The 26,279-nt window shown below is 40.7% G+C and overlaps 1 protein-coding gene across 1 annotated transcript; it reads right to left on the reverse strand.

Annotated features, from left to right (window-relative positions):
- Positions 1-14,402: 14,402 nt before the first annotated feature.
- On the reverse strand, positions 14,403-21,315 carry LOC103063880 (prolactin-releasing peptide receptor-like). The gene is made up of 2 exons (XM_007427508.3): positions 20,219-21,315; positions 14,403-15,138 (listed from the first exon to the last, which is right to left on the reverse strand). Exons 1-2 carry the CDS (start codon positions 20,635-20,637, stop codon positions 14,505-14,507), a joined length of 1,053 nt encoding a protein of 350 aa, XP_007427570.1. The 5' UTR covers positions 20,638-21,315; the 3' UTR covers positions 14,403-14,504.
- Positions 21,316-26,279: the final 4,964 nt, after the last annotated feature.

Genomic DNA, 26,279 nt, shown 5'->3' on the forward strand with positions numbered 1-26,279 from the left:
ATTAAGAAAGTTGGCAGGTCTATATCATTATTAAACATAAGCCTGTATTTTCACCTTGGGTCCTCCAGTTTATCATTGGTTGCTGAATAAACCACCATTGCTCAGGCTTCTTTTTTATGTTGAGGCATAAACCGAGTTTCCAAGCATGGTATATAGTTTGCACATTGCATTGAACGAACAGCTAAATAAACCACATGTTGGCTTAGTAAAGGTAGCAGGTTGCTGTCAACAGGTACAGAAACTGGGACATTTTTAAAGGTAGCAAATAATGCCTAAACAGCTGCGGCTACTAGATCAGGGTGCAAAATCTGGACGGCAAGGAGATCGGCAAAGTGGAGGGGGTTTCCTGTATTTTTGCTTCCCAGAAGTAGCCTAAAGAACTGGCAAAATGCTGCCACTGAAGCTACAGTCCTTGAATGGCTTCTTTATACCGAGAAAGAATTTCTGCTGATTTACCATTCATTTCTATGCTGCTGTAGACTCTCAACAGGAAAAAGGGGGGGAAATGGCAATCGTTTTCTGAAACTAATGAGGCAATTTGTCTTCGAGTATGTGCAGAGTTCATTTCTCCCCACTGGTGAATAAACATGGCCCAGCCCACAGATCTGCAGTTAGATAATAATAGTTTCACCTCAGAAGGGCGTAGTTTTCCACTGTAGGCAATTTGAATGCATTCAAGCCTGAATGTCTTGCATTTCTTTTTTTAGAAATGACTTAATGCATATAGGCTCCACCCTGCATTACGACATACATTTAAAAGCCTGTACCTAAGAAGTTAAGTCCTGGGCGCTTAAAAATAAAATGTGGACACTAAAAACTGAGATCTTAGTCCTTATGATCCTTGATCTGTGATTATGGTGTATATTACATTTTCTTGGTGTATATTAAATTTGAAAATGTATTTTGCTGACATGAGGGAATCTAGCTTAGGGACTAAAACTCACCCACTGACTCTATTACAGTATTAAAGCTCGGTATGTTTTTCACGTCCGCGGCTGAAGCATGCAAAAATCTGCATATTTGCATGAAAGTAAATGTTGCGGTACAACTCTGGGATGTAAAGGAGATGCAGTAACCCAATGTCAGGAGGCTGTGAAGGTCTGGATGGGATGAAACAAGTTGAACTTGAACCCAAGCAAGATGGAGCTGCTATTTGTTCTTTGATGTCTCCAGTGTTGCCTCTGGATGGGTGTACCTGAAGAAGCACATCAGTGACTTGGAGATCTCGGGTTCACAGCAACTGTTCGATGGGCAGGTGGAGGTTGTAGCCGTCAGGACCTTTGCCCGACTCAGTTGTGGCCCCAACTGAAGCAAGAGGACCTTGCAACAGTAATTCATGCCCTCATCAACACTCACCTGGTCTACTCGAATGTGCTCTACATGGACCTCCCTTTGAAGATGCTTTGGACACTTCATGTGGTCCAGAATGCAGTGGCCTGTTCTTGACAGGTAGCTACCAGCCTGAGCATAATCAGCCCTGCCCTTCAGGCCCTGCGCCGTCTTCCTGTTAGTTTCAATGCAATTCAAAATCCTTGTTTTGACCTTTCAAGCCACGCTTGGCTTGGCCCCAAAGCGATTGCGGGAATGCTTTTCTGCTTCAGTTTTGACGCTCCCGACTCAGACGTCCTCAAAGAAGCTGCTCATGAAACACACACACACCCCTTTAGGGTGTGTAAGGAGGGTGGAGGCCCGTAAGGACAGTGACCGTATGTCCTTTGATATAAAGGACAGTCCTTTATTTCAGAAAGCGGTCCTTTAGATTTATTTAATTATTTATTTATTTTCTTGGTTTTGCTCTTGAATTTTCCTTTGTGAAGCAAAGCTATGAACAAAAAACAATTACATTTTTTTTATCCTCGCGAACCTCTTTCAGATTTGCCCCTTTTTCAGTTTTTCCTTTAATTTTTCCAAAAAAATAGGGTCACTGCACTCACAGGTGAACCGTTTCTGTCATCATTGTCAGCATATACTTTGGAATGGCCATCCCCCTAGAAATTCAACCTGCCTCAATCTATTGGCTTTCCCCAAGCTATTAAAAACTGAGCTGTGTGATGGCATTTATACTTTTATTCTAGATGTTTAGCTTGGTTATTTCCTTGCAGACGTTTCATTACCTGACTAGGTTACATCATCAGTGCTAGTGAGCGTGGGGTTTTCTCCCTGTTTATCTACCGTAACTTGCCCTGTCAGTGTTGGTGGGGGTGTGGTTTTCTCCTTGGTAGTTCCTTAGCTAAATCCAAAAGGCAAGGGAATTCCTGGAAGCTTGGTATTCCTGGAAGACTAGTCCTTAGCTATTCCTGGAAGCTTGGTCCTTAGCTAACTCCAAAAACATGAGGGAAGGCCTGGAAGCTTGGTATTCAGACAAGTAAGCCATCAACAGTCACATAAACAACATTTACACACCATTCAAAAGAGACAATAACAAGCTAAAAAGGAAACAAAAAGACCAGAACACCTCCGCGCCAGCAGTCAACACCCAGATAAGCAGGGATTAATACAGGATTAATGCCAGGCAAACAATCAAGCAGTAAGCAATACCCTAATCAAGGAACGACCAAGGAGAAAACAACACCCCCACCAAACACTGACAGGGCAAACTACAGTATGTAAACAGAGAGCAAACCCCACTCCCTTCTAGCACTGAAGATGTTTCCTAGTTGGGTAATGAAACGTCTGCAAGAAAACAACCAAGCTGAGAGAACCCCAAGGACTCCCCTGTTTATTGTATTTCTATTAATGTATGTGAACTGCCGAGAGCCATTTGACTGCAGCAGAGTAATCTAATAAATAAATGAATAAATATTACAGAATCTTATGACATGTAAATTAAACTCTATTCGAACAGTCAGTCATCCTCTCCATTTTCCTCCAGAGGTTATATTTAATTGCAAAAGATAGAAAACAAAAAACTCTTCCCAGATGAGTTCACTTAGACATCCAAGTTTAACAGTTAATCTTCGTCTTTGTCTTTTTACATCATTCTATTGTATTGGCTGTGTTTTATCCATTGGCTAGCTTAGTAGCAGAACTACAATTTTACTTATAGGACTTAGAGCTGTAAGGTTTTACATCATTATGTTAGTAATATTACGTTTCACTTACTGCTGAAGGGGTTATAGTCCTTGTACACTTGGATTGGGTTTTATGTTGTTTTAGGCTGATCATTGATGGAAATAATGATTTGTTGTCAATGCCCTCTTCCCAGAATTGTACGTTTAATCATCCTTTCCAGCTCAAAACCTTGTTATTTATAGCTCTGAATCTGTCACTGCTGTATGTATGTAACGAGGGATCTTTATATATGACGTTGGACACAGAGCTTTCTTCAGCCAAATGGAAATTGCTCCTCATGCCCTGGATTACTTACACAAGGGCTTTCTTGAAGAAATTTTACAGTATTTAATGTAGTGTCTAAAGATTTGGATCGGATCAGATCAGCTGCTGCTGATTTCTGCTACACAGTGATGAAGGAATGGCCTTCTGTACAAGCTGTGTGAACAATTCCATTTGCCACTGAGAAAAATTCCATGAAACACCTTATCGCTGTCCAAGTCTTGCCTTGCAGTGTTTATATTGTAAAGGGTTCTTGTGCCTAATTCTTTGCTTATGATTTTGTTATAGCTCACCCTCAGTCAAAGCTGAGAAGTGGTAAGAGTACTACAGCAAGATGGTAACTATTCAAAAGGGCCTGTGACATCTGTAGGATGGCAGACATGGGTGCATATGGATGGTCAACCCTAATTCTGAGGCTGAACTTATGAAGACTCTGGAGAAAGGGCAGAACCCTGAAAAAAGCATGTTAGTAATTCCTTCCGGGCAGCACTGACCCCACTTCTGGGCAGATATTAAAGATTCCTTTCAAAAAGCTCAGTTATTGGAAGAAACCAATATACTTAAGTTCTTCAGGTTTTATTCCTCCACAAAGTTCTTTGTTAAATCTTAAGAGCAATTTCCTGCAGTTGTGGCTTTGGAGGCCACAGGAATGAGGCTGGATAGGTAACCCTGGAACTTTGGCTATATAGCTTATGGGAGAACCCAACCAACTATGGGTGATTCAGTAAACTATGGTTAATCAAACCATAGCTTACTCAGCAACCCAGGAGATGTAAGTATGAACTCTCTCCTCTATCACTGTTCCAGCATTGTGATAATATTTTAGGTTGGTTTATTTAAAGTCCTGTTCCAGAACTTAAACAATCTTGGTTTAGTCCAGTCTAGGAGGTGAAGGGTTTGCTATTCACTTGCTAACTCCTCCTACCTCTCAATTGCCTTTATGTATTTTGCCAAATCTCTCAGCTTCTTTCAAAGAGAAAAGGCAAATGCAGGTTAATGCCAGTATCGGTAGCTTTTCCCCACCTCCCATTATGTATCTGGGCATTTCCAAACAGGAGGTCCTGTTCTTTCAAGAGGAACTGGTGGAAAGAACAGCCGAGCAAGCAGAAAGTGTGCTACGGAGTTTCGGTGTTTACACATTCATTACATTAAAGGGTGAGGTTCTCTTTGATTTAAGAGACAACAAACTTAGTTACTCATTTACGTGTGGATTCGTAAATTGTGATTTGACTGCTTTCTGTTCATCCTAGGACGGATTATGGACCTGGTCCTCCTTTCCTACAAACGTGTAGCATGAAGACAAAAGGTCTAGCAGTCTCTTCGTCTGAGCAAAAGCCTCAAGACAAGATTGTGACAGTGTGGGAAAAAATCATACTGAAACCTCTGTCTCTCCCTCACCATGTCCTGGGTACAGGAACAGATGATGATGTCTTCCCACTTCCAGCCCATTACAAATACACCCTGCGCCTGTGTTTTCCAGCTTTGATTTAAAATTGCTCTTCTTAAAGCCTTCCAAGCAGGTGGTGTCCACTGCTTTGTTCCTGTTTGACTGAAGCTCCATCTTTGACGGGCTGCAGGGCCCAGCACGCTCCTCCCCACTCCGTACAGCCTTTTCATGCTGGGCTACTATGTTGTCAACAGTTGTGTGTGTATACAGTATATATACAGTATATTACCATTGATCCATTAGGCCAATAAGCTATTCTAAACACAATAACGGAACCCCATCACATCAACCTGTCCCATCCGGTCAGGCAGAGAGGGCATGTCACGGACCTTGTCAGCAAGAGAGTGTCAGCTGGTGGAGCCCAGGAGGAGAGCCTTTTCTGCCATTGCCCCACCCTTTGGAATATTCTCCCCCCAGAGATGCGGCAGGCCCCTACCCTCCCAGCTTTCCAGGAAGGACTAAAGACCTGGCTGTGCCAGCTTGCCTGGGGTGACAACAATCTTACCCTATCCTGGGGGTGGCTGCCAATTTTAACATCTATCCTTGGATCTATTTATTCTGTCTTTATTTAAGTTTATTGTATATTGTAATTTTAATTGATTTTAACTGTTTTTTAAACCTCCCAGGGTCGTTTCAACAAGATGTGCAGTGATAGATAGATAGATAGATAGATAGATAGATAGATAGATAGATAGATAGATAGATAAGTTCATGCACTAGCCAATCCTTACATATTTCAGTGGGCACCATGTTGCTTCTGCTTGGGCTGGGTGAAGCATGCTCCCCATGCTTTCCCACCCCATGCCCATAGTACTACAAAGCTCCATCTCCTTCTCCTTCTCCTCTCTTTCCTTCCCTTTATTATTTTTTAACAACTTCAAGCTGCAGTGTAGGAATCTTGCTGCTTCATTTCTATGAAGCTAAACTATCCATTCTTCCTTGCTACAGACTTTCCATGGACCTACAGAGGAAGGCAGGAATGAAAGAACAACTTATTCCCTATTGCTTTCATCATTGTAACATTGCAACCAGGATAGCATAAGGGGGAAAAAGAAGGTCTATGTTAACGTCAAAGGAGATTATGTGGGAAAGGGAGGGTAAAGGCATCCATGTGTGCAAACGTCTGGGAAGGCATGGGGACTAGTGAGGAGGGAACAATCCCTAAAAGGAAAAGGGGGGTCCTGGCAGACCAGTCCACACAAGGTCCAACTGGCAAGACTTGCTTGCCCTGCATGGATGGGAAGGGCAAACACAAGGCAAACACAACACAAATGAGGATTTGTGTCGGCCATAGTCTGGTCTGAGCACCAGCCTGGCCTTGCTGCCAACCCACTGCAATCCAGACTGGAATTTCTGAAGTTGGCTTAAAGAAACAGCTGGGAGCAGCTTAAGTTGCAGTGCAGAATTACCCTCTGTTGGAGAAAATATAAAGAGAACTGATGGGTGGGAAGACAAACTAGGTAAAGTACATCTCCAACCTGCCAGAATTTCTGTGCAGTGCTTCCTCCTAGATCCCATAGGTTTGCCTTAGGGCATGATGCCTGTCCTGTGTACTTATTTACCTGACCTTGTTATCCCCATATAAAGTGGGCAGAAGTGGGGAGGTTGATGATAACTGGGTTGCCCTCCCAAAGGAACAACCATGAATCTTCTGTCCATTCTTAACAAAATAAAATAATAAAATAAAAACTATTATCGTAGACATTTTTGCCACATCCGAAATATTTGCCTGTTGTGCAGAATTTGCAAATGTCTTCATTATCGTTTAACTTGTTGTTAACAGCTATTCTAATCAACTTACCTAATGCTATAAAAGCTTATCTAGGTTAGATGGATGGGAAACCTCTGGAAAATCCCAGTTCTACAGATCATACTGGGAAACTGGAAAAAAAAAAGTCTTAGAAGAAAGTGACAAGCCATTTTTGTATTGTTGCTGTAAGAATACATTATCAGGAACTGAGCTTGGCTCAAGGGAAACTTTACTTATTCTAGTTCATGGAAGTCTGCATCAGTTCCATTCCACACAGATCCTCCCTACAATAATTTCCCTGCAAATCACAAGTTTACAGAATATCTTTGAGGTGACTCAGCATGAATACATCACATGTGAATGTGGGTGTTCTTAAGTATGTACAGGCAGGCCCATTGTGAGATTAGTTTTATCTTGATTATTTTTAACATTTGAAAACAAGGAAGTGGGACTAGTTTACTTACTGATTCTGATTTAGAAGTGGAGGGTGGAGCAGGTGATTGCAGAATAAACAAATGTGGCATTGAGAAATGATAGTGAGGAACACATGGGTGACCTGCAAAACAAGAGAACATACTAGCTGGGAAGCTAAGCCACAACTTTAGTACTGATCTGAAAGAAGAACAGAGCCATAGCTGTAAAGTCCCGGAAATACTTTCCTAGGATACAATTAAATAAATCCAGTTCTACCTGGTGACTTCTAAAGCATCTGGTGAGATGACTCATCAACATCATTACAGCCTCTTTCACAGGAAGAAAAGTTTCAAGAAATTGCAAAGTAGATTTCCACACAGTGCTAATGTAAAAGCAGAATTGAGTTGAGTGGATGAATTAAGTTTGGGTGGGCCAATAAAGTGTTTTCATATCCTTGGTAATTTCTGTTCTCCCATTAAACTCTTAATCTGCATCATCAGATGTAGCTGGATACTTGAGGCTGTGCCCATAAGCATCTTTTGCCCCTTGTCGGGGCTCCCAGCTCCTACCATTAAGCCCTCTTTTTAATATCATGTCTTAAATTGCCTCCCATCCAATAGGAATTATACAAACCATGAAAAGTTTGTAATGATTTACATGTCATGCATTACAGGTCGCCTGGTGGAAAGTTAATTAAGATCATGAAAAAGGAAGGGAGGAAGCAACATTGCTGGGTTTTTTTTTAAAAGAGGGAGTTCCTTGTTTGTGTTTCCAGAACTCTCCAAAAATAAATGGAAGCCACCCTTGTTGAAATCTTTTATTAAAAAGCAGAAGTTGAGTCCTTTACATTGTGGGAGAGGAACTAAGGGCAAAGCTTGGTTAATGTAGTAATCATTGAAGCAAATGGATCCTACTCAGATCCAGCAGAGCTCTTCTCGGGCTGTATTTTTTATTTTTATTTTTATTTTATTTTTTTGTATTGTATGTATTGCAAAATAGGACATAAACAGTAGCTTTATATGGATTTGGAAGGGAAAGGAAACCTATGTCAGAAACAATTAGAAACAAAACAAAATTGGTGAGCATTCAGACATATACAGTATGTGATCCTAAAAAGAAATACAGTGGTACCTCGGGATACGAACTTAATCCGTTCCGTGACTCTGGTTGCAACTCAAGTTGGTCTCAAGTCGAGGTAAAGTTTCCCATAGGGTTCAATGTAAATCCGGTTAATCCGTTCCGCCCTCCAAATTTGGTCGTAACCCGAAACGCTCGCTAGTAGAGGCGTTCGTAACCCGAGGTACCACTGTACATGCATTTTAAATATCCACATTCAACATCTGTCCAGAATAGCATTTCTATAAATGAAGGTAGCATATTTTAAAAATGTTAATATTACTAGTACATGACAATCAGATCTGAGTTAATTTATCCTTCATTCTAGGGGTTGGGGTTTAGAGCTTTGCTCCCCATACACTTTTAAATCAAAGCAATTCCCCAGACTTTTAAATGCTGCTAGTTCAATGAAAATTGGGTTTTACTTTGTCCACCACTTTGCAATAACATCTTCTCAAGTTCCTGTGGCTATCTGCCTGTGACAAATAGGATGATCCATGCATGTCTATTTTATTGCTGTACCAGATGGTCCCATACTTTGCACTAAGCCTTTTTGTTAATGCTTGTTTACTCAGGTTCCTGCAGCAGTGCTGCAGCTGAAGCCATGTGCTCTGGGTTTGGGAAAGTGAAAAACCAGAAAGTTTATATTTGGATTTGCATTCCTGCTCAGCTACAGAACTGTACCTAAAACAACTACCTTCCTTTTTTCTTAAGCAACCTGCAATAATGTGCAATTTCCCACTTACCCTACAGTCTCACTTTCCCTACAGATAGCCAGTTTGATTTAGTGGTTAAGGCACCAGGCTGGAAACCAGGAGACTATGAGCTCTAGTCCCAGCTTAGACACAAAGTCAGCTTGGTGACCTTGGGCATTTTAGACTCCAGTTTCTTCTCCCACAGTTGTGATACAATGCATGTATTTGAAACTGGTCCACACAGCAGAGGGTTGCACTACATTTACTCATCAGCAACCTCTGCATTTGGAATGGCAGGGCCGACAGAAAGGAAGAGGTTGGACCATCCCACCTGATGGTTTCCTCTGGTGGCAATGTCCACCCACCATCCTCAAAACCAGTATACAGTATTTCTAGGCTCCGTAATAAGCTTGAACGACACTCATCTTTGGCAATAAAACCCTGTGGTTAGGAGCATCCTTAAGATCATTGCATGACTCAGAGGAAATCACAATCCAGATAGTTTCCTGGCTCATCCTGTGAGCTATGAATGGTGCTTTTCTTACTAGTCACTGGCTCCCATGACCCTCCCAACTTCATTCCCTCTCAGTCTCAGCATCAGCCTCCCTAACTTGCCAACAACTTTTGTAATTCTTCATAATATTGGAAAGGGGCTCTCTGGATTTCAAGGGCTACAAAATGCTGCCATTACTTCTTTAGAGTTTGAATTCCACCTATTGTCTTGCAGCCTCTCCAAAAATGATAGGGATCGATCCTGCAATGCTTCCTTAGGCTTTTGTTTGTAGGAGTGATGCTCCGGACAAATAGAAAAAGAACCCAGAAAAAGAACAGAAAAAAATCAATGGTTTTCTGTGTAATCAAAAAATCCAGTTTTGATTACCCAGAAAACCATTGCTTTATTTAGAACAGTTAATTATAAAAAATGCAATGGACTACATTGCTGAAGGATACATTGTGTTCTTGGGATGGAAGGAGGCCCTGGGTATGGGGGTTTGAGATCTCTGAAAGATCCCCCTCCATTTAGTAGAACTCAGAGAACTACTCAGAGTAATTTGTATTCTGATATAGCTTCAGATATCAAACTAAGCCATCATTAGTTTGTTTACTTTCAACTTTGTTTGTTGGCTGAAGCTAGCCATTTCATCTTATAAACCATGGTTTTAGCTTTGGTGCAAATTTAAGATATTGCTAAATAAATGTTCTTATGTTCTTATGAATGGTTTGCTCCATTTTGGAACCAGCTCCAGATTTGTGCCACTTCACAATATCATCTGCTTCTGAGTTAAGTTGTTTTCTCTCCTTGTTTTGATGTAGTTTCTTTGCCTTGGTATGGCTGTTGAAGGTTTTAAAGTAGCTGGTGAATCAAGGATGAAATGGACTTCTGAGATGGAGAGGTATGATTTAGCTGAGAACCATTCGCCATGCAACTTCTCCTATACTAGGTTTGCCATTGCACCAATTCATAATGTGAGTTTTGGCTTAGCATTTTGTGTAAACCGAGGTGACTATGCTTTATTCCATAAGCCATGACTAAACAAACCAAAGCTTAGCATTCTAGGCCAATGTAGTAAATGACAATTATAATGGCAGTCACTGGAAAAGAAAAAAATAAATAAAACGGTGTCCAAGGCTATTTCCTGATAAGAATTTTGTTGGGTGCCGGATTTATCCAAATTCACATGTTAAGATTAAATATCGGAATGTAATTTGCTTTTGAAAGGTACGCTCTTATTTCAGAAATTATATTTTTAAGGCTAAGCATTCCTAAGAAATATCAGGGGTATGTATCAGCTATGGAATAGCACATGTTGGCAGTCACTTAGCCCAGAGCAGCTAGATTGCAGAAGAGGGTTTCCACATTGCAAACAAGCAATTAGCCGTGCTTCTGTGGTTATGTTGTTTATGCCATGTTCTGTTTGAAGCTCATCCATCCGGTATCATCACAAACCACGAAGTCATTAGCTTCCACCTGGTTCATTTGTAACTCATGGATCACCCCAGAGGACTTTGTGGTATGAGATGCTTTGGTTACATAGTGCAAAGCATGTGCTAATTCAGGATCACAAAGGATTCAGTAGTGGCAGAAAAAAAAAAGAGAAGAGTCTGAACTGGCTCCATTGCTATCTGATCCCATATCCCTTAGATATGTTCACGCATCATGCTAAGTCATATTTTGCCATGGTTTGTTTAACCATGCATTATTGACCAAGCCACAGTTGGCTAGGGTTATGCACCATGCTAAGCCAGATGTACATGATGTACCAACGTGAGTTCACATAACTCGCGAAGTCAAACAACCATATCATGGCACAGTGCAAAGTATGATCTAGGTAGGCTGAAAGCTATATTTCAGTTCCTCCAAGTTTCGTTTCATACTGGATTCTCAGAATGATTAAGAATGTATTTCAAATTTTTCTTGATTATGTTTTTGATTTTTGTTAAAAAAGGGAAAGCTATTTATTTTTCATTGAATGAGAGTGCTTGAAAAAGGCAAAATAATTTCTCAGCCAAGCGCTAGTGAGAATAAACGGCCTTGTGTGGGTACTTTTGTCTTAATTTTTAATTCATTACTAGGGGAGGAATTCAGTAATAACAGCAATAATGATAGGTTTGTATAGACAATAGTACATGAAAATGAAGAACCAATAGGATAGACAGGGCTAAACTAGCCAGGCCGGTGGTCCTCCTTAGATATCAAGCCATGAGATCAAGCCTCCTTAGATATTATGCCTAAACACTTAACAGGAAATGTTTACAAAGCCTCATAGTATCTTGAATTAGTATCTGTCTCTACCATATGGCATATAAACCTATAGATCCAGTGTAGTAATTAGAGTCTGTACTGGACTAGAGGAGATCCAGATCCAAGTCCCCACTCTGTCCAAGCTTCATTGGATGACTCTGGGCTGGTCTCTCTCTCTCTCCCAGCCCAACCTACCTTACACAGTAGTTATGGAGCTATAATCACAGGCAGGAGCTTTGTATTCTGCCTTGAGCTTATAGCAAAAAGATGGGGTATCAATAAATAATGTACCCCTTTCCCTCTCCCTTTTTTCCTTTTGGTTAGAGCCACTCAAGTGAAGTGATGTACTTTTGTGGATCATCTGTGGATGGAGGACTGGAAAAAATCAGACTGTATTTTTTTCTAATCTGCCACAAGATTAGAACCAGAGGAACTATAGCCAGCCAACACCAACAGTACTAGGTAGATGAATAATAGGCTTCTGATAATCTGACTTGGTATAAAGCTTTTCTTTATATGTTCCTAAACTTGGTTCCCTGTATCAAATGTTTGTACCTACACTAGCAGTGTTGCCTAATGCCCCCAACTTGTGTTCTATAGAAATGGAAGTACACACACACACAAACACACACAAAAAAAACCTCTGGGGCGCGTTATGTTGCAATCCCTTACAGAGTGAGAGGCTTACAGAGGCTGCGATCTAATTAGATCCTCAAAAGAACAATGTTGATGTTCTAAAGCAGAGAGAAAATCAAGTTACTCTACCTTTGCAGAAGGTGGGGGAGAACATCTACAAAAGCAAATGTGAATGATGGCAGCAAAAGCCTAGAGAAGCCAAAATGGTGGGGTGGGGTCTTTAAAAAAAGAACGGAGATTTTTGAAGGGGGGCAAATGAGCATATAAAGGGTTGGAAATACTTTGATGCTGTTTTCATAGGCTTACAATGCTTTCCTCTGGAAGTTTGTTCATTTATGGGTTAAAAACATCTTCCAGCTAGTGCCTGGAGAACTTACAAATAATGGAGACTCTAAAAAGACTGATAGCATGTAGCCTGATGTAGCATCATATTCTATACTACAGCGATCTGCAATAAAATGGGATCAGTGAGGGAAGATATATGCCTCTATCTGGAAGTAAACGACGACAACAGACCCAAATAAAATCAATAACTCTCTGTTGTCCTTTCATTTTATTCAAAATCCATTGCTTAAAATAGTCACCTTGGTTTCCACAAAGAAAGAATTGTACTGGCTGGGAGACTCTTCTGTCCCATAGTAAAGATGTTTTGGGAATAATATTACTACATGAAGAAACCAATCATTACCACATTATCAGGAAGGACCATGATGGGCAAAAAATAAATGCTTTCCAAGATGGGATAACTTTAGATCTTATTTGATGAATTGATTGAGAACATTTACACTTCTTTTTCACATTGGACTTCAGAGGCAGTATTTGTAATAAAACACACACACAATAGCTAAACTCATCTTAGCACTGAAAGCCATCCACAGAACGAAACCGTTGCAGATTGAAGCCTCTCTTTCTTTTCTTTTTTTTTAAAGGCTATTAAATTCACAGGCAGGCAAAGAAACTGTTTTTATCTGGCTGTAAAGTTGATGGTTGCTTTAATAAGCCACTTCCTGTTCGCATAGTGATAGAAAGTAAATGCATGATTTATTGAGGGATACTGAAGTAGGATGAATGGTTCATTCCCATGGAAGTGCTTCTGATGGGCAATCAATCATGAAAGAAATAAATGTTACAGAACGTGTTAGTGATTACGCACTAGAAACTGTGCGTCGTCCCTTGTACTGTGGTTCTGACATGGGAAAAGAGGAGTTTGAGGAAATGCCAAGTGTGGCTGAACACAGGCCCCCATCAGCCTTGCTGTGTGGGCCAGTGGTGAAGGATGCCAATTCAGCAAACTCTGAAAAGCTACAGTTCTATAAATGTACTATACAGGTTTATCTGTGGATAAGCCTTGTTGAAAATGGGACTTGCTTCTAAGTAGATATATTACTCATAGACGTTTGGGTCAATTAATGAACCTGCCCATTAAAATTTGTCAGCATGTGCATACGAGAAAACAATACTTTTGAAAAGCCATCCTTTTTCACTCCATTTAGATAATGCAGTATGTACCACAGAAAAAGTTTTCCCTCCCACATGAACTCAGTTTGCCATATGTAACTTTCTGTAAAGATTTTTTTTTAAATAGTCTCATCATAACCTATTTTCTAGCCATTTAAATTTGGTATTGTTTGGTCAATTCAAAAGATATTTTAAATCAGTTGAACTGAAGAAATTTTTAACAAGATAAAAACAATACCAATTAGAAAAAAACAAAAAAAATAAGGACGTGAATAAGTAAGAAAGAAAATAGAAAAAGGAAAAGGAAAAAAAGAAAAAAGATTATAAAGAAGCAGCTTCCAATCTTTTTGACAGCAGTTATAAATGCATTTATATTTTACCCTCTCTCTCTAAGAGAGGGTAAAACATAATTTCCTTCTTTCCATAAACTACCTTTTCTAATTTTCAAACCCATAAATCACAAGTTCATTTTTCTTTTTTTTTCCAGCAAAAAGTCCATAAGGGGTTTCCAGTTGTTGATTTGGCTTTCTTCAATCCAGTGCTACCACAACTGCTTTATAGGTCTGGTCTCGGCAGCAGCAACAGGCACTATGGCAAATGGTGAGTGATCATGGTGATTGTAGTCCAAGAGGGCATCAGGCTGGAAAATTATCTATTTGTCCATTCATCTATTCATGCTTCAGCTTTTTGTCCTACTGCTCCTAGATGCCCTAACCATTAGCATTTCCTGGTTTGGGGTTACTGGATTTGTATTCCAAAACATACGAAGGTCAGAACAATGATCTATTCCTATGTGTACACATATGCCCTTCACTATATGAAAACTATATGGACATCTCTATGAAATCACAAGAAGTTGAACTCAACTCAAAAGAGACTTTGCCTTACTTACTGTAGGATTTGAATCTATATCTAAAGCATAACACTGACTGCAACACAATTATTGGCAGGGATTATCTTCTTCTTGAAGGTGAACATTTCTTTCAACCCACTTCGGAAGCGATCATGCAACCAGGCATAAAGGAAGGGGTTGTAGCAGGAAGAGCTCATGGCGAACCAGTGGCAGAGCAACTGCAAGAGAAGGAAGTATTCTTTGTTGATGAGGTTGATGTTGATGTCACGGATGATGTTGAAGACATGAATGGGGAGCCAGCAGACAGCGAAAGCAGCCACCACCAACACCAGGAGGCGGAAGATCTTCCTTCTTCTCAGCCGGTCAAACTCTGCCTGGCTTTGTGTTGGATGACCCGGCACAACACGGTTCTTCAGCTTGATGGTGATGCAGATGTACGAGAGGGAGACCGCTGAAAGGGGCAGGATGTAGGTGATGATCAAGGTGCTGTAAGCATAGGCCAGGTGCTCTTTCTCTTCTCCTATCCAGAACTCCTCACAAATGGCAAAGCCTTCTTTCTGGAACTCCACATGGTAGGTGTGGGCAACAGCTGGAACTACCAGGGCACATGAGAGCAGCCAGATCCCACCAATGATGTACACACAAGTTGTAAATGAGATGCGTTTCTTCAGGAGATGCAGAGTGGTGTAATACCTAGGAGAGCAGAGAGGAAGAGAAATAAGCATGACCTCCCCTCTCACGCCTTTCTCTGCTCTTTTATTTAATTATTTCTGCTTCTCCATCATCCCTAACCACAGCTCTGTAGGGTGCTGTCAAATCTATTAGCAGGAAGAAAAAAAAAACTTTAAAAATGCTAAAACAATAGAAAAAATTAAAACAGAGAAGAGGACCACATCCAAGATAAATTTCAGGCACAGTAATAATTAAGGGAAGAAAACGCAGCATAAAAAGCAATGATGTTTCTTATGGTCGTCATCATCATCATTGTCATCATCATGAGTATTAGGATCAGTACTGGTAACATAACAGTAATAGTTGGAACATTCCTAGATGCCACAATCATCTTAATATATAATCAATAAAACAGCCAACTTAATCAAGGTGACCTGTAGACCCAATATAACAACAACTGTTGTCCCCCAGCACCCTTTTACTTTTAATTGGCCGTGAACCCACGTATTAAATAGATAGGTTGTCAGGCTGTCTTTCCAATCAGCGTGCATTATTCTTCTTACCCAAGTAGCTTAACGCTGAGGGCTTTGATGGACACAAATATCAGTATAACTGAGTGTTCCCCCACCATCACCACCTCAGGTCCACTCCATAACATGGAGATGTTAACGTCAGATCAATTGTCGATCTCCATGGATTCCAAAAATGTGGCTAAAATGAATGGCTGAAAATGGCAGGGAATTAGATTTTGGGCTAAACATCAGGGAAACCTTCCCAGTTATATAAGCTGTTGAACAATGAAACTGGAGATGGCCAGTTTTGTTCTGCTGGAGGAATTAAACCAGAGGCTGGGCCTCCATGTATTAGGGTTAATAAAGTGGTATCTGGCCTTGCAGATTCTCCATTGAAAAGGAATGGATTGCATAATCTCCAAGCTCCCTTCTGCTGTTACGATTCTATGATTTAATATATGATCTTGGAAGGAAGTGTGAGATTGTACAAGAAATAAAAAGTATCCTGGGGTGTGTGCATCTGCAGGGAGGGAGGATCAAACTTCAGCACAATTCTCCAGAAGATGCACACACATACACCCACCTGGAGTTTTCAGTTCACTGGGGTTTACTCCTGTGTAAGTGTGCATAAAATTGTAACATTTAGCTGACTCAGAGCGTCACTTGCACCATTTTCAGTTGGGTTTTTGATGCAACAGAGGGATCAGGCCTTTTGGGGGTTGAATTCTTCTGATACTTGCTTCCCTGCTTGGCCCAGTCCACAGACCGTTTCCGGCTTAGCTCTGGTAGCGCTGCCAATTAATAAGGTCTGCACGAAAGATTAAGAGAACCAGCTAATGATGAGTTGCCGAAAATTCCAGGCTGGAGCACGAAAGCTGCCAGAGGCTTCAGGGTGACGTGGACTTAATCCAGCATTCTTCTCCTTCCCACCCCCTTCTTTGATTTAATTGATCTTCCATTTCTGTTGTCATTAATTAAATAAGAGAGGCATGTCCCAAGGTAAAGCCGGAAAAGGAAAACATGTCCTTCCACCCCAGAACAATCTCAGTCCTTGGCAGTTGCAATTATGCCATCAGCAGCCTGATCACAGCATTAAATAATGGGGGTAGTATATATTGTGGAAGAATGAATCACAGAGACTTCTCTTTCTTTTCAGGTGGACAATTAGTATTACACAGCAGGTTCTTCCTGGCCTCTCTCAAAACCTGCCAATTAACCAAGCACTCCTTAAAACATACATGCCAAAGTATTTTTGTTGGTCTAGACTTATTTTGTAAAGTTTTTTTTTAATGTTAGACTAAAGGATAGTTTTTATTATTTTTTAAAAGATATTGGAGTAAGAGGTGAATTTATTTAACACCTATGCCTGTACCAAGGAAAGTTAGAAGTTACTTTTCTTTTTTCTGTATTTTTCTTTCTTTTGTTATTTTTTCCTCTCCTTTCGATCTTTTTGTAGTTTGCTTTTTTTCTGAAACTTAATTAAAAAGGTATGTGTGTATATGTATGTGTGTGTGTATGCCAAAGTTTCCTAAAGTTTGGTTTTCAGAGATAAGGCTGTGTCCCACTGCTGAGCTGTTGAAAAAAGCTTATATTGGCATGACATTTGCTGTTCCCCTTGCCAGTTCCTAGCCTGTTTCAATGGCCTCTGTTCCCAGTCACTGCCAGTTCCCTAAATTCTCTCCAAGGTTGCAAAGTCTAACAGGTATCTTACGCTTTGAGGCTGCTTTTGGACAATATCAAAATAAAAGGAAAAACACTTACACCTGTACAGCCCAGGATAATAAGCCCATCTCTTTCACGTATGGGGAACTTTGCTAAATGGAAACTTGCTTCCTTCTCTCTAGGGTGGCCACCAAACAGAGGAAACACATCACCAAAAGATCCAGGTTTGCATACATTTCTGTATATCTCAACCAATGTAATCAGTTGCCGCTTTAAAAAGATAATGATTATAATTAAAAAGAAATCAGGAATGTTCACTGACTTACACATGGTTTCAACAGCAACAAAGGATTCTTTTCATGTATCATCTCATCCTTGCAACGATGTGCTGTACTCAACAGCTGCTTTGAGAATGGTAACTATCAATCAGGAATTATCACTGTCTGCATTCTGATATTGAATTATGAACCAATTCTCCATAGCAAGACCTCAAAGGCCTCCCTCTCTCCTTGTGATTGGAGGGAACACTGCAAAAAATCCTCCATTACTATACAAAGAACATTCATTTGGTTATAGAGGATTTTCTGTACTAGCAGCAACCAATATAGCAGTATTTTCTCCATTCCTCCCCGTAGGCCCTTTGCGGAAGAAGCTTCTCCATCTCAAGAGCTGTCCAACCATAGCTCTTTGATGGAAGATATCCTTTTCGTGAAGGTGAAATGGAGGGAATGGGCAGTTCTGTCTACAGCCTTGAGTTCTCGGAAGGAGATTAAAAATGTAATAAAGCAAGCCTACCTTAAGCTAAGAAAAGGTAGCTTTTCTGAAGTCTTTGAAGCCTTCCAGACTGTATCACAACATTTGGCAACAAAACTGCCAAAGGCTGATGGAATGACTTTCTACTGGTAGGGCCGGTAAGTGTGTTGGCTTTGATAGGCTTAATGAACCTATTTCTGTTTTTAAAAATATACAAAAAGGAGAGGGCTGAAATTTATATCCCATTCCCTCTGGAGACATCACTGCATTAGCACCAGGGCCTCTGCAGTTTGTGGCAGCCCTAATATACTATTTCAAATAAAGTGTGGCCCCTGATAACAGAAACTTGCTACCGCTTCCACATGCCAGCAATATCACGCCTTTAATTAGCATTGCTTTGTTGTGAGTTAAATATGATCTTGCATGGATCATTCAGTATCCCTGAGCTAGGATTACACAATGCACCCACCCAGATCTGCAGCTCAGTCCACGTGAAGGATGCTCTTTTTCTTCTCTGTCTCATCTTCTGTTTCGCCGAGCCATCACAAGTACCATTTACAAAGGCCAACACGTATGGAATCTGGTGCACATCCAGATTCAGGGAAATGCATGGCCAAGAATCAGATGTAGTCTAGGTTTATCCATGATGGTTTTGTGCAAATAGATGTCCTGTTATGGACATGACAAATACATCTGCCTGGGAAGGGTGAGGAGCTGGCTCTTATTCCCCTTTGCTAGAGGGGCTGTAGGCATCATTAGATCTCTTACACAATCTGGCCCATTGTTTTAAATAATTATTATTTCCAACTTAGTCCAGGGTACCACGAACCCTCTGAAAGCCCGAACAGACACTTTCCAGAACCCCTTCAAAGGTTGCCCTGCAATTGTGGCTTCCATGTATAGAATTATTTCATTTAATTATCTTTTAATGATTCATTTAGTCCCGTCACCATCAACTTCTTGTCTTGGTCTTATCTACTTTTCGGAATGTGCCCCCCTCCTCTCGGAGAGGCTGTTCAATGGATTGGCGGAACCTGTGGACTGCAAGTTGCCCCTCCAACCTTGCTAGGGCTGTGTTGCTATGGAAATGTTGTATCACCCACTCCCTGTTCCAAACAGTTTCTACATCCGCGTCTGGCTTTCCAAAGACAACAGCTGCATTTGGTGGCCATGAAATGATTTCTTTCTCTGTGACAAATAATAAGATATCACATTATTAATGGCAGGGCAGGGACAATTCCCACTGCAATAAGGAACCAGCTGCCGCTGTGGTCCTTCCTTGGACGAGACTGTGAGAAGGATGCAGCAGAGCAAGTGAGTCTAATTCTCTGGTCATAGGCATTCGCTCAGCCCTCCCAAGGAGGGAAAGGGATGTAAAAATTAGCTTATTTACCAACCCAGTTGGCCACAAGTTAGAAACATGACGACAGCTTGGAGAGGGAAGGATGAAAAGTGAGGCGTAGAAAACAGCAGACAACAGGATGAGGATGATCAGCCAGTAAACACTTTGTGTTTTTAACTCTCTGCTGGAAATACAGAAGGAAGAACAACCTCCCCCAACCATAATAAGCTCCTTCCTGGCAGGAATGAAATTAAAACAGTAGGACATTTATAGAACATCAGAAAGAACAAGGTTCACCTATCACCTTGTCCTAAGGAAAGGGCCAAAATGTAATGGTAAGTACATGCTTAGCATGTAGAGAACCCCAGGATCAATTCTCACAATTTATGAGTAGGGTTTGGGAAGAGTGAAGAACTCTTGACCAACTTCCTAGAGAGCTTCAGTCCTTCAGGGCAACCCAAGCATCCCCAGTTTCATGCCCTCAAGGTGAGTTGTATTTCAACTTACCTAGGCAAGTCAAAGATTGAATATGAGGTCTTCCTCCTGCCAAGCAAGTTTCACCATTGAGCTGCAGGGCTTCCTCTTAACCCAGAACCTGGATTTGCACATTGTGTTAAGGCATAATTTGTCTAAATATGGTTTACTGAATAAATCACAGTGTTTAGATTCACACAACGCACTAGGCCAAAACCGAATAAGAGAAACACACAGCAGGCCAAATGCTCTGGTTTTCAAGTCAAATATGACAGCTTAGTGAGAAGTGTGTGAACCAAGCCATAGGACTAGAGCTTGCAAAATTTAGACTCTTGATTGATTGGGAACACTTGGTTACCTGTCCACAGCAATAGCTGTAAGAGTGAAAACAGAGACATAGACAGTCATGGGCTGCATCAGGAACACAAAGTAGCACAAGAACTTCCCAAAGATCCATCCCTGGGGGCTGAAAGCATATGCTAAGGTAAAGGGGATGCAGGTTGCACACATCAACATATCTGAGAAGGCCAAGTTTCCAATGAAGAAGTTGGTGACGTTGTGCATTCTCTTGGTCTTGCAGATAACATAAAGGAGTAGGTAGTTGCCAAAGATACCAACAAGCACCACCAAGGTGTAGCAGGGGATGATCAGAGGTTTGAAAGACTGGACCAGCTGCACACTAGTAAACTGAGAGCTGGAATTTGAGCTGTTCCTTAATGCTACCTCAGAGCTGCTGCTGTTAGAGAAGCCAGGATTCCAACGGCTGGTGGATTCCATGAGTCAACCGCAACAGAAGCTGGACTTAAAAATAAGTGGAATGAATAGCTACGTAGAGAACTTTTACTTTGAGCTCCATCTCACATTGTCTCAGCAGGTAGCCAACCTCCTCTGGGCTCAGAAACTAAGCAGGATCGGGTCTGCTTAATATACGGACGGGCTGTAGACCACACTGAGAAGTTTAAAAAAAAAAAAAAATCCCAGGAGAAGGTAACAGCAATCCACTTTACTACTGTTGCCCAGAAAACTACACAGATGTGTCCTTAAAGTCAACAAAAGTCATGCACACCTTGAATGGTACAGTAGCTTTGACATTGTTGCACACCATCAAATACAGAAAGACAAGATATCCATTAAATAAAATGGATCCTGGATTTAGCCTGATTCACTATCTACATTTCAGAAGGTGCCTTCTGTTCTGACGCATTTCCGTATTCATGGGGCATCTTCTGAAGGACTTGTTTTTGAAGCCGCCGTAGGACTGAGAGGAAATGTTTTCAAGGGTCATGAGTCTGGGTCGTTTATGGTCATTAGGCACTCCCTGCCTTTTGATGCCTTCCCCATTTTCATCTGAGTCACTTCTGTAGCTCTGCCATAACTTTATTCTTTCATCTCACGATCATAACCCCTTTGTTTACTTTTTCAAGGGAAGGATTTGTTACACGGGTGCCTGAAACAGCAGCTAAAAAAGGAAAAGAAAAGGGAGGGAGAGGCTTAGAATGACAGGGAATCTGGTAAACAGCTTTCCCCCAAAGACTGGCATACGGAAAAATGTGTTAACAACATGACAGGCCCAGATTGTGTTGCTCAGAGCTCATCAGGGCTGCGCTGTGAAGTGAAAGCATCCAGCAAAAAAGTCCTTTTCTAAAAATGCGGGATGTTATCTCCAACCCCCCCAATATTTTTTTGACAAATTAACCATGTGGTGAAGAAGTCTTCTTGCCTTTGCAATAACTGGCACCTATGGAAAACAAGAGTGCATCGCCATTGTTCAGCTGTGAACAGTACACACAAAATGTACTCTGCCATAACCTTGTACACAGATAAATCTGGAATCCTGAATCAAATGGAGCCACAGAATCTCTCTGAACTACTGATCTTGGATCTCCTTAGAGTTTCATGAGCATTTCAGTGCATTAGACAGCTACAGAAACCCAGATAATGACAAAGTTCAAACACCGCACTGTAGTTTAACTATGGCTTATTGAATCAGTTGCTGACTTTACATGAAATACTAGGTCAAAATCAACCAAGTCAACCTCATTTAGCATTTTGGATAAACTAGCTCAATTTGTCTGCAAAATCCCTCGTATTTAAATTTTGCTCTTCCATATATAGAAAATACCAGCTGGGTGGGGGGGGGGGCAAGAAGGAAAAGGAGATGAATGAATCCAGTTTCTATTCACATAGACCTCTAATTTACAGCATTTTGGAGGAAATGCTGGATGTTATGTAATGGTTGATTCTTAGATCTGCTTTGTGCTTTTTGTCAATTTTGTTTCATCTGAGCACAACCATTTGAAGAACTTTCGCAAAGCCATCAAATTCCTTTTCCTAAAATCGGTGTTTTCCTGTTTAAGTCTGTCCATTCTAGTGACAGAAAATCCACATAAAGGAATGTGATTAGACACAGGAGCTGGGTATGGGCAAATGAAGTAAAATTTTATTGCATTTATTTATGGAGTCCATGCACTTCCTCCATCTGGTCAGACTCTAGGAAATATAGAGATGTGATGACAGACCCACAAACATCTCATGTTGCCTCATTTCAGACTGAGGATTGCATTTCCCCTTTGAAGGGTCTGCTGGAGTCTTCTTTCAAAAATGTAGGGTTAGCTTTTAAACTAAACGTGAAATCTGAAGTAAATCAATATAATACAGTTTTATTACTCCCTCTGTATTCAGAAATGTCCTTAACGCTTTCCCATTATGATTCAGCGACAATTTGTGGGGTGATCACCATGGGATATGCAGCCAAGGATCTATGCAGTGGAATGAATGGGAAGGCTGCTGAACTGAATGATCTCCTTTGGCAGTTATTAATGAAATAAAACACACCGTCATCTGACTTCTAAAGTCCATTGAAATTTACCATCTAAAATTGTCTAACAATATTAGGCAGACATTGAGGCTGGACATAATTTTAGCATCTGCTTTTTTAGGTTTGTTTCAAAATCTTTTGGTTACATAGGCAAGGGGAATTGATATCACTTAACACAAGCCATGCAACGTTCAAAACCCACATGGGGTCAGGGATCATTTTGCAATTATCCTAAGTTTTGGCTTCTTTTATAAAATAGGATTTCAACCTTAGCAGAGAATTCCAGGAAGAAGGTGATTGAAAGGACCTATTAAAAACGTTAATTACACATGTGAGTTGTAACTGAAAGGTAATTTTTCCCCCGGATAAATGAGATGGATTTCTTTCCTGAATAGAAGTCCTATAAAATACAGAAAAGTGACTGGAATGGTGTTGCCATTAAGAATGAACACTTTTGAAGCTTAATCCTTACCAAGAGAACATAGAAGGAACACCCACTGAGCTCAGGGGACTAAATTCCAAGTAAATATACTTGGAATAAAGGCTAAAGTACTTTTACTCAAAGGTAAGCCCTATTGTTTTCAGCGAGGCTCCCTTCCTTTCAGCTTATGCCCATTCAAAATGCCCAAGAAGAGCTCCAGTGCCTTCAAAAACAGAAAGCAAGCCCAATTTTGCTCCATCTCCTTCCTGCCTTCTCTCTTTTTACAAACGATGCTATTTCTGGATCATGTTTTGGAAGTGTGTTTATTTTTTTACCTTTTCTTGCCAACCAAATGCTAGGAGAAGAGATGCTTAGCCTATTATCATCCTGCCAAAGCTGACTCCCAAAATCTTTACCCTACTTGGAGACTGATTCCCTTGTACTTAATACTTGACTAGCAAACTGATCCGTGTATATATAAATGAGACATCTACTGACCTGTAGAATAATTCAGGATGGCAAGCAGGCTGAGGATGCCACGAGCAAAGCAACGGAGTCAAAGGAGGTGTGCACGTCAGGAAGAGAGAGAACGTGTAGGCTGCGTTCTGAAATACGAGGTGCCAACTATGTACATTTCAGCTCGGTGGCTGAAGTTCTAGGATAGCTTTTGGCTTGCTACTGCCCTCTGCTGGCTACTCTTGTTTTAACCTGTTTCCAGTGGAATTGTTGAGTTAACCCGTTGCAACAAAAATAACACGACTTGGATCACATAACCCATTAAGCTAGAGCTGTGCAAACTGCAGCCTACCATAAATAAATTTTTTCTCTGGGTGTGAAGGAGTATTTTTCTGTTTTAGTTTGGCTTGGTTTTGCTCACAGTTTTTAATTAGGAGAACCGTATATCTGAGTTGCAAAAATCAGGACGACCGGGAGACAACCGCAAAGAGAGGCAGAAAACACTAAAGTCTTTGCTGCCATCTACTGGTTGGTAATATTGTTGCAGCCCAGATATGGTAGCCCTATTCTCGTTTTTTTTAAAAAAATCTGGGGATCAAGTGAGATCGTAAGAGGCCACTCTCAAGACTGGGTTTGAAAAAAAAATACATTGAGGTGGTTTGGTCATATAGGGAGAATGAGAACTGAATGGCAAAACAGGGATATGAAGGAAGAAAAAAACGGGTGGAGACCAAGGCTGAGAAAGTTGTGGTTGGATGGAGTTGATGAGATCCTGAAAAAGAGGAAGGAGAAGTTCTGAAGAACCAAAGGCAATGTGTAAAGCAGTGTGTGGACATGCCAAAAGGAAGGATGGTTTGCAAGGACAGAAAGGGGTAGAGAAGGATAGTGAATAGTGTTGGTGTAAACTAGTTTTAGCCATGCTTCTTATTAATTTCCTATCTCAGAGCTTTAATTTCTAGGGTTACGATTTCTTGCTCCTTTTCTACACTCTGCATAATGCAGAGATGGGTGGCTATGTAAATGTAATGAATGAATGAATGAATGAATGAATGAATGAATGAATGCAAGCAAGCAAGCAAGCCTGGGCAGTGTACAATTAATATTGTTGGCCCTGAAAGGAATAACTTAGTACGCATTTACTGTAGACATGTAGTATGTAGTGCTACATATTGTGGGAACCCAGCTATTCTCTGAACACATGGCATGTTAACCTGACCATTGTGTTAATCCATAATACCATATCATTGAGCACAACAAGGTATACATACCCAGGAACTGTGTTTTGTTCAGCAAGGTTTAGCATTTAGCTTGTTATCTGAACAGAGCCTAATTGCATGTGTTTGATAATTAATTAATTTCATCAATTAATGTTTGTCCTATTTTCTTTTCAATGTGGCCGGGCTGTCTTTTCAGTGCAATGCTATTTAAATGTTGGATGACAATTTTGGACTCTTCAAAGCTATAATATAGTTTGCTTCTTGTTCTTGAGGAAATGCAGCATTTGGGATTTGTAAAGCATGGCTTATTTAGCCATGGTGATTTTTTTCAACAAATTGTGGCGAAGCAAACAATGGAACTGGGTTAGCCTTGTGGCAGCTGAAAGATAAACACATTTAGTATAAATAAACTCTGATGGATTGGAGTTGACTGTTGCATAGAATTACAAGCACACATGCCTAATGGGATTAAATTGGGATTTAGTCATGCTTAGAAGCATGGAACCAATCACTTCCATGAAAGTTCTCAAAGCAGAGCCCTGATGTGCGGGCAGGTGTTGTTGTAGAGAAAGCAGGGAGGAAAGATGAGTGAATGGAAAAAGGGGAGGCCAGAGCTACAATTACTGAGTGTGAGCATTAACAAAGCACTATCATTGTGTCTGTGTACCTTTCTTTCTTAGGACCTGCACCCTACATCTGATAAAGCAGATTGTGTGTCATGAAAGGTTAATAAGGAGTTGATCTTTAAAGGGTCATGAGATGTTTTGCTACAGAAGATTATAGAAGTTACCCCTTTGGAAGCTGTTTTGGAACGGAAGGCCACAACTAGAAGATTGTTACAGAAAAACCCGTCTCAGTATTCCAAGGGTTGACTAATAGTTTTAAAAACTGCCAAACCCATCCCTCTCAGTCCTAGTTTTGAAAAAGTTATGTGTTCTTTAGGTATAGGTTATGTCGCTTCTTCATATTCCAATGAGACTACCATCTGGCTTTCAGACAGATTTTTCCAGATAAGTAGTACTTCTTTTTTGAACAGATGCTCATCCTAAGTGATATGCAGACAGAAGAGCAGACTGAGGACCATGAATATCAGTTCAATCCCCTGGTGATACCCTACGTTTCCCCAACGGTTGCCCCAGCAGACTTTGGCTGCAGGAAAGCAAAACAAGACTGGAAGGACTGTTGAAAATTGTTTTTATGGCTCTGCTTTTTCTTAACCTTGACTCTGTACCCAGTGGACCAAGGCTGAAGATTCTGATTTTCTTATGTGTTGAAATAGCCATCAAGGCTGTTGATGCGTTTAATTTATGCTACATACTGCCTGAGATCTTTCATGTATACAAAGTGCTTGAGGGATGCTCTTTATTGGGAATAATTTAATGAAGTGGCCCGTTTTGTTAATTAATCCCTCCCCCCCCCTTCCCTACAAAGTTCTTCAGGATGGTATCTGTAATTAAGAATGCATAATTCTCTAGCTTTCTTCATCCCAAAGGATTGCGCTACCGTT

Source organism: Python bivittatus, unplaced genomic scaffold (assembly GCF_059951505.1).
Source record: "Python bivittatus isolate LINGU-HERP-01145 unplaced genomic scaffold, Pbiv_v1 ctg000320_np1212, whole genome shotgun sequence".
Lineage (NCBI taxonomy): Eukaryota > Metazoa > Chordata > Lepidosauria > Squamata > Pythonidae > Python > Python bivittatus.

What these genes read in the sequence shown, in the direction of transcription:
- LOC103063880 (XM_007427508.3), bottom strand. Translation starts at nt 20,637, where the DNA reads ATGGAATCCACCAGCCGTTGGAATCCTGGCTTCTCTAACAGCAGCAGC. An exon ending in ACAGCTATTGCTGTGGACAG is followed by an intron (nt 15,139 to 20,218) that starts GTAACCAAGTGT and finishes CTGCTCTCCTAG; the next exon opens with GTATTACACCACTCTGCATC.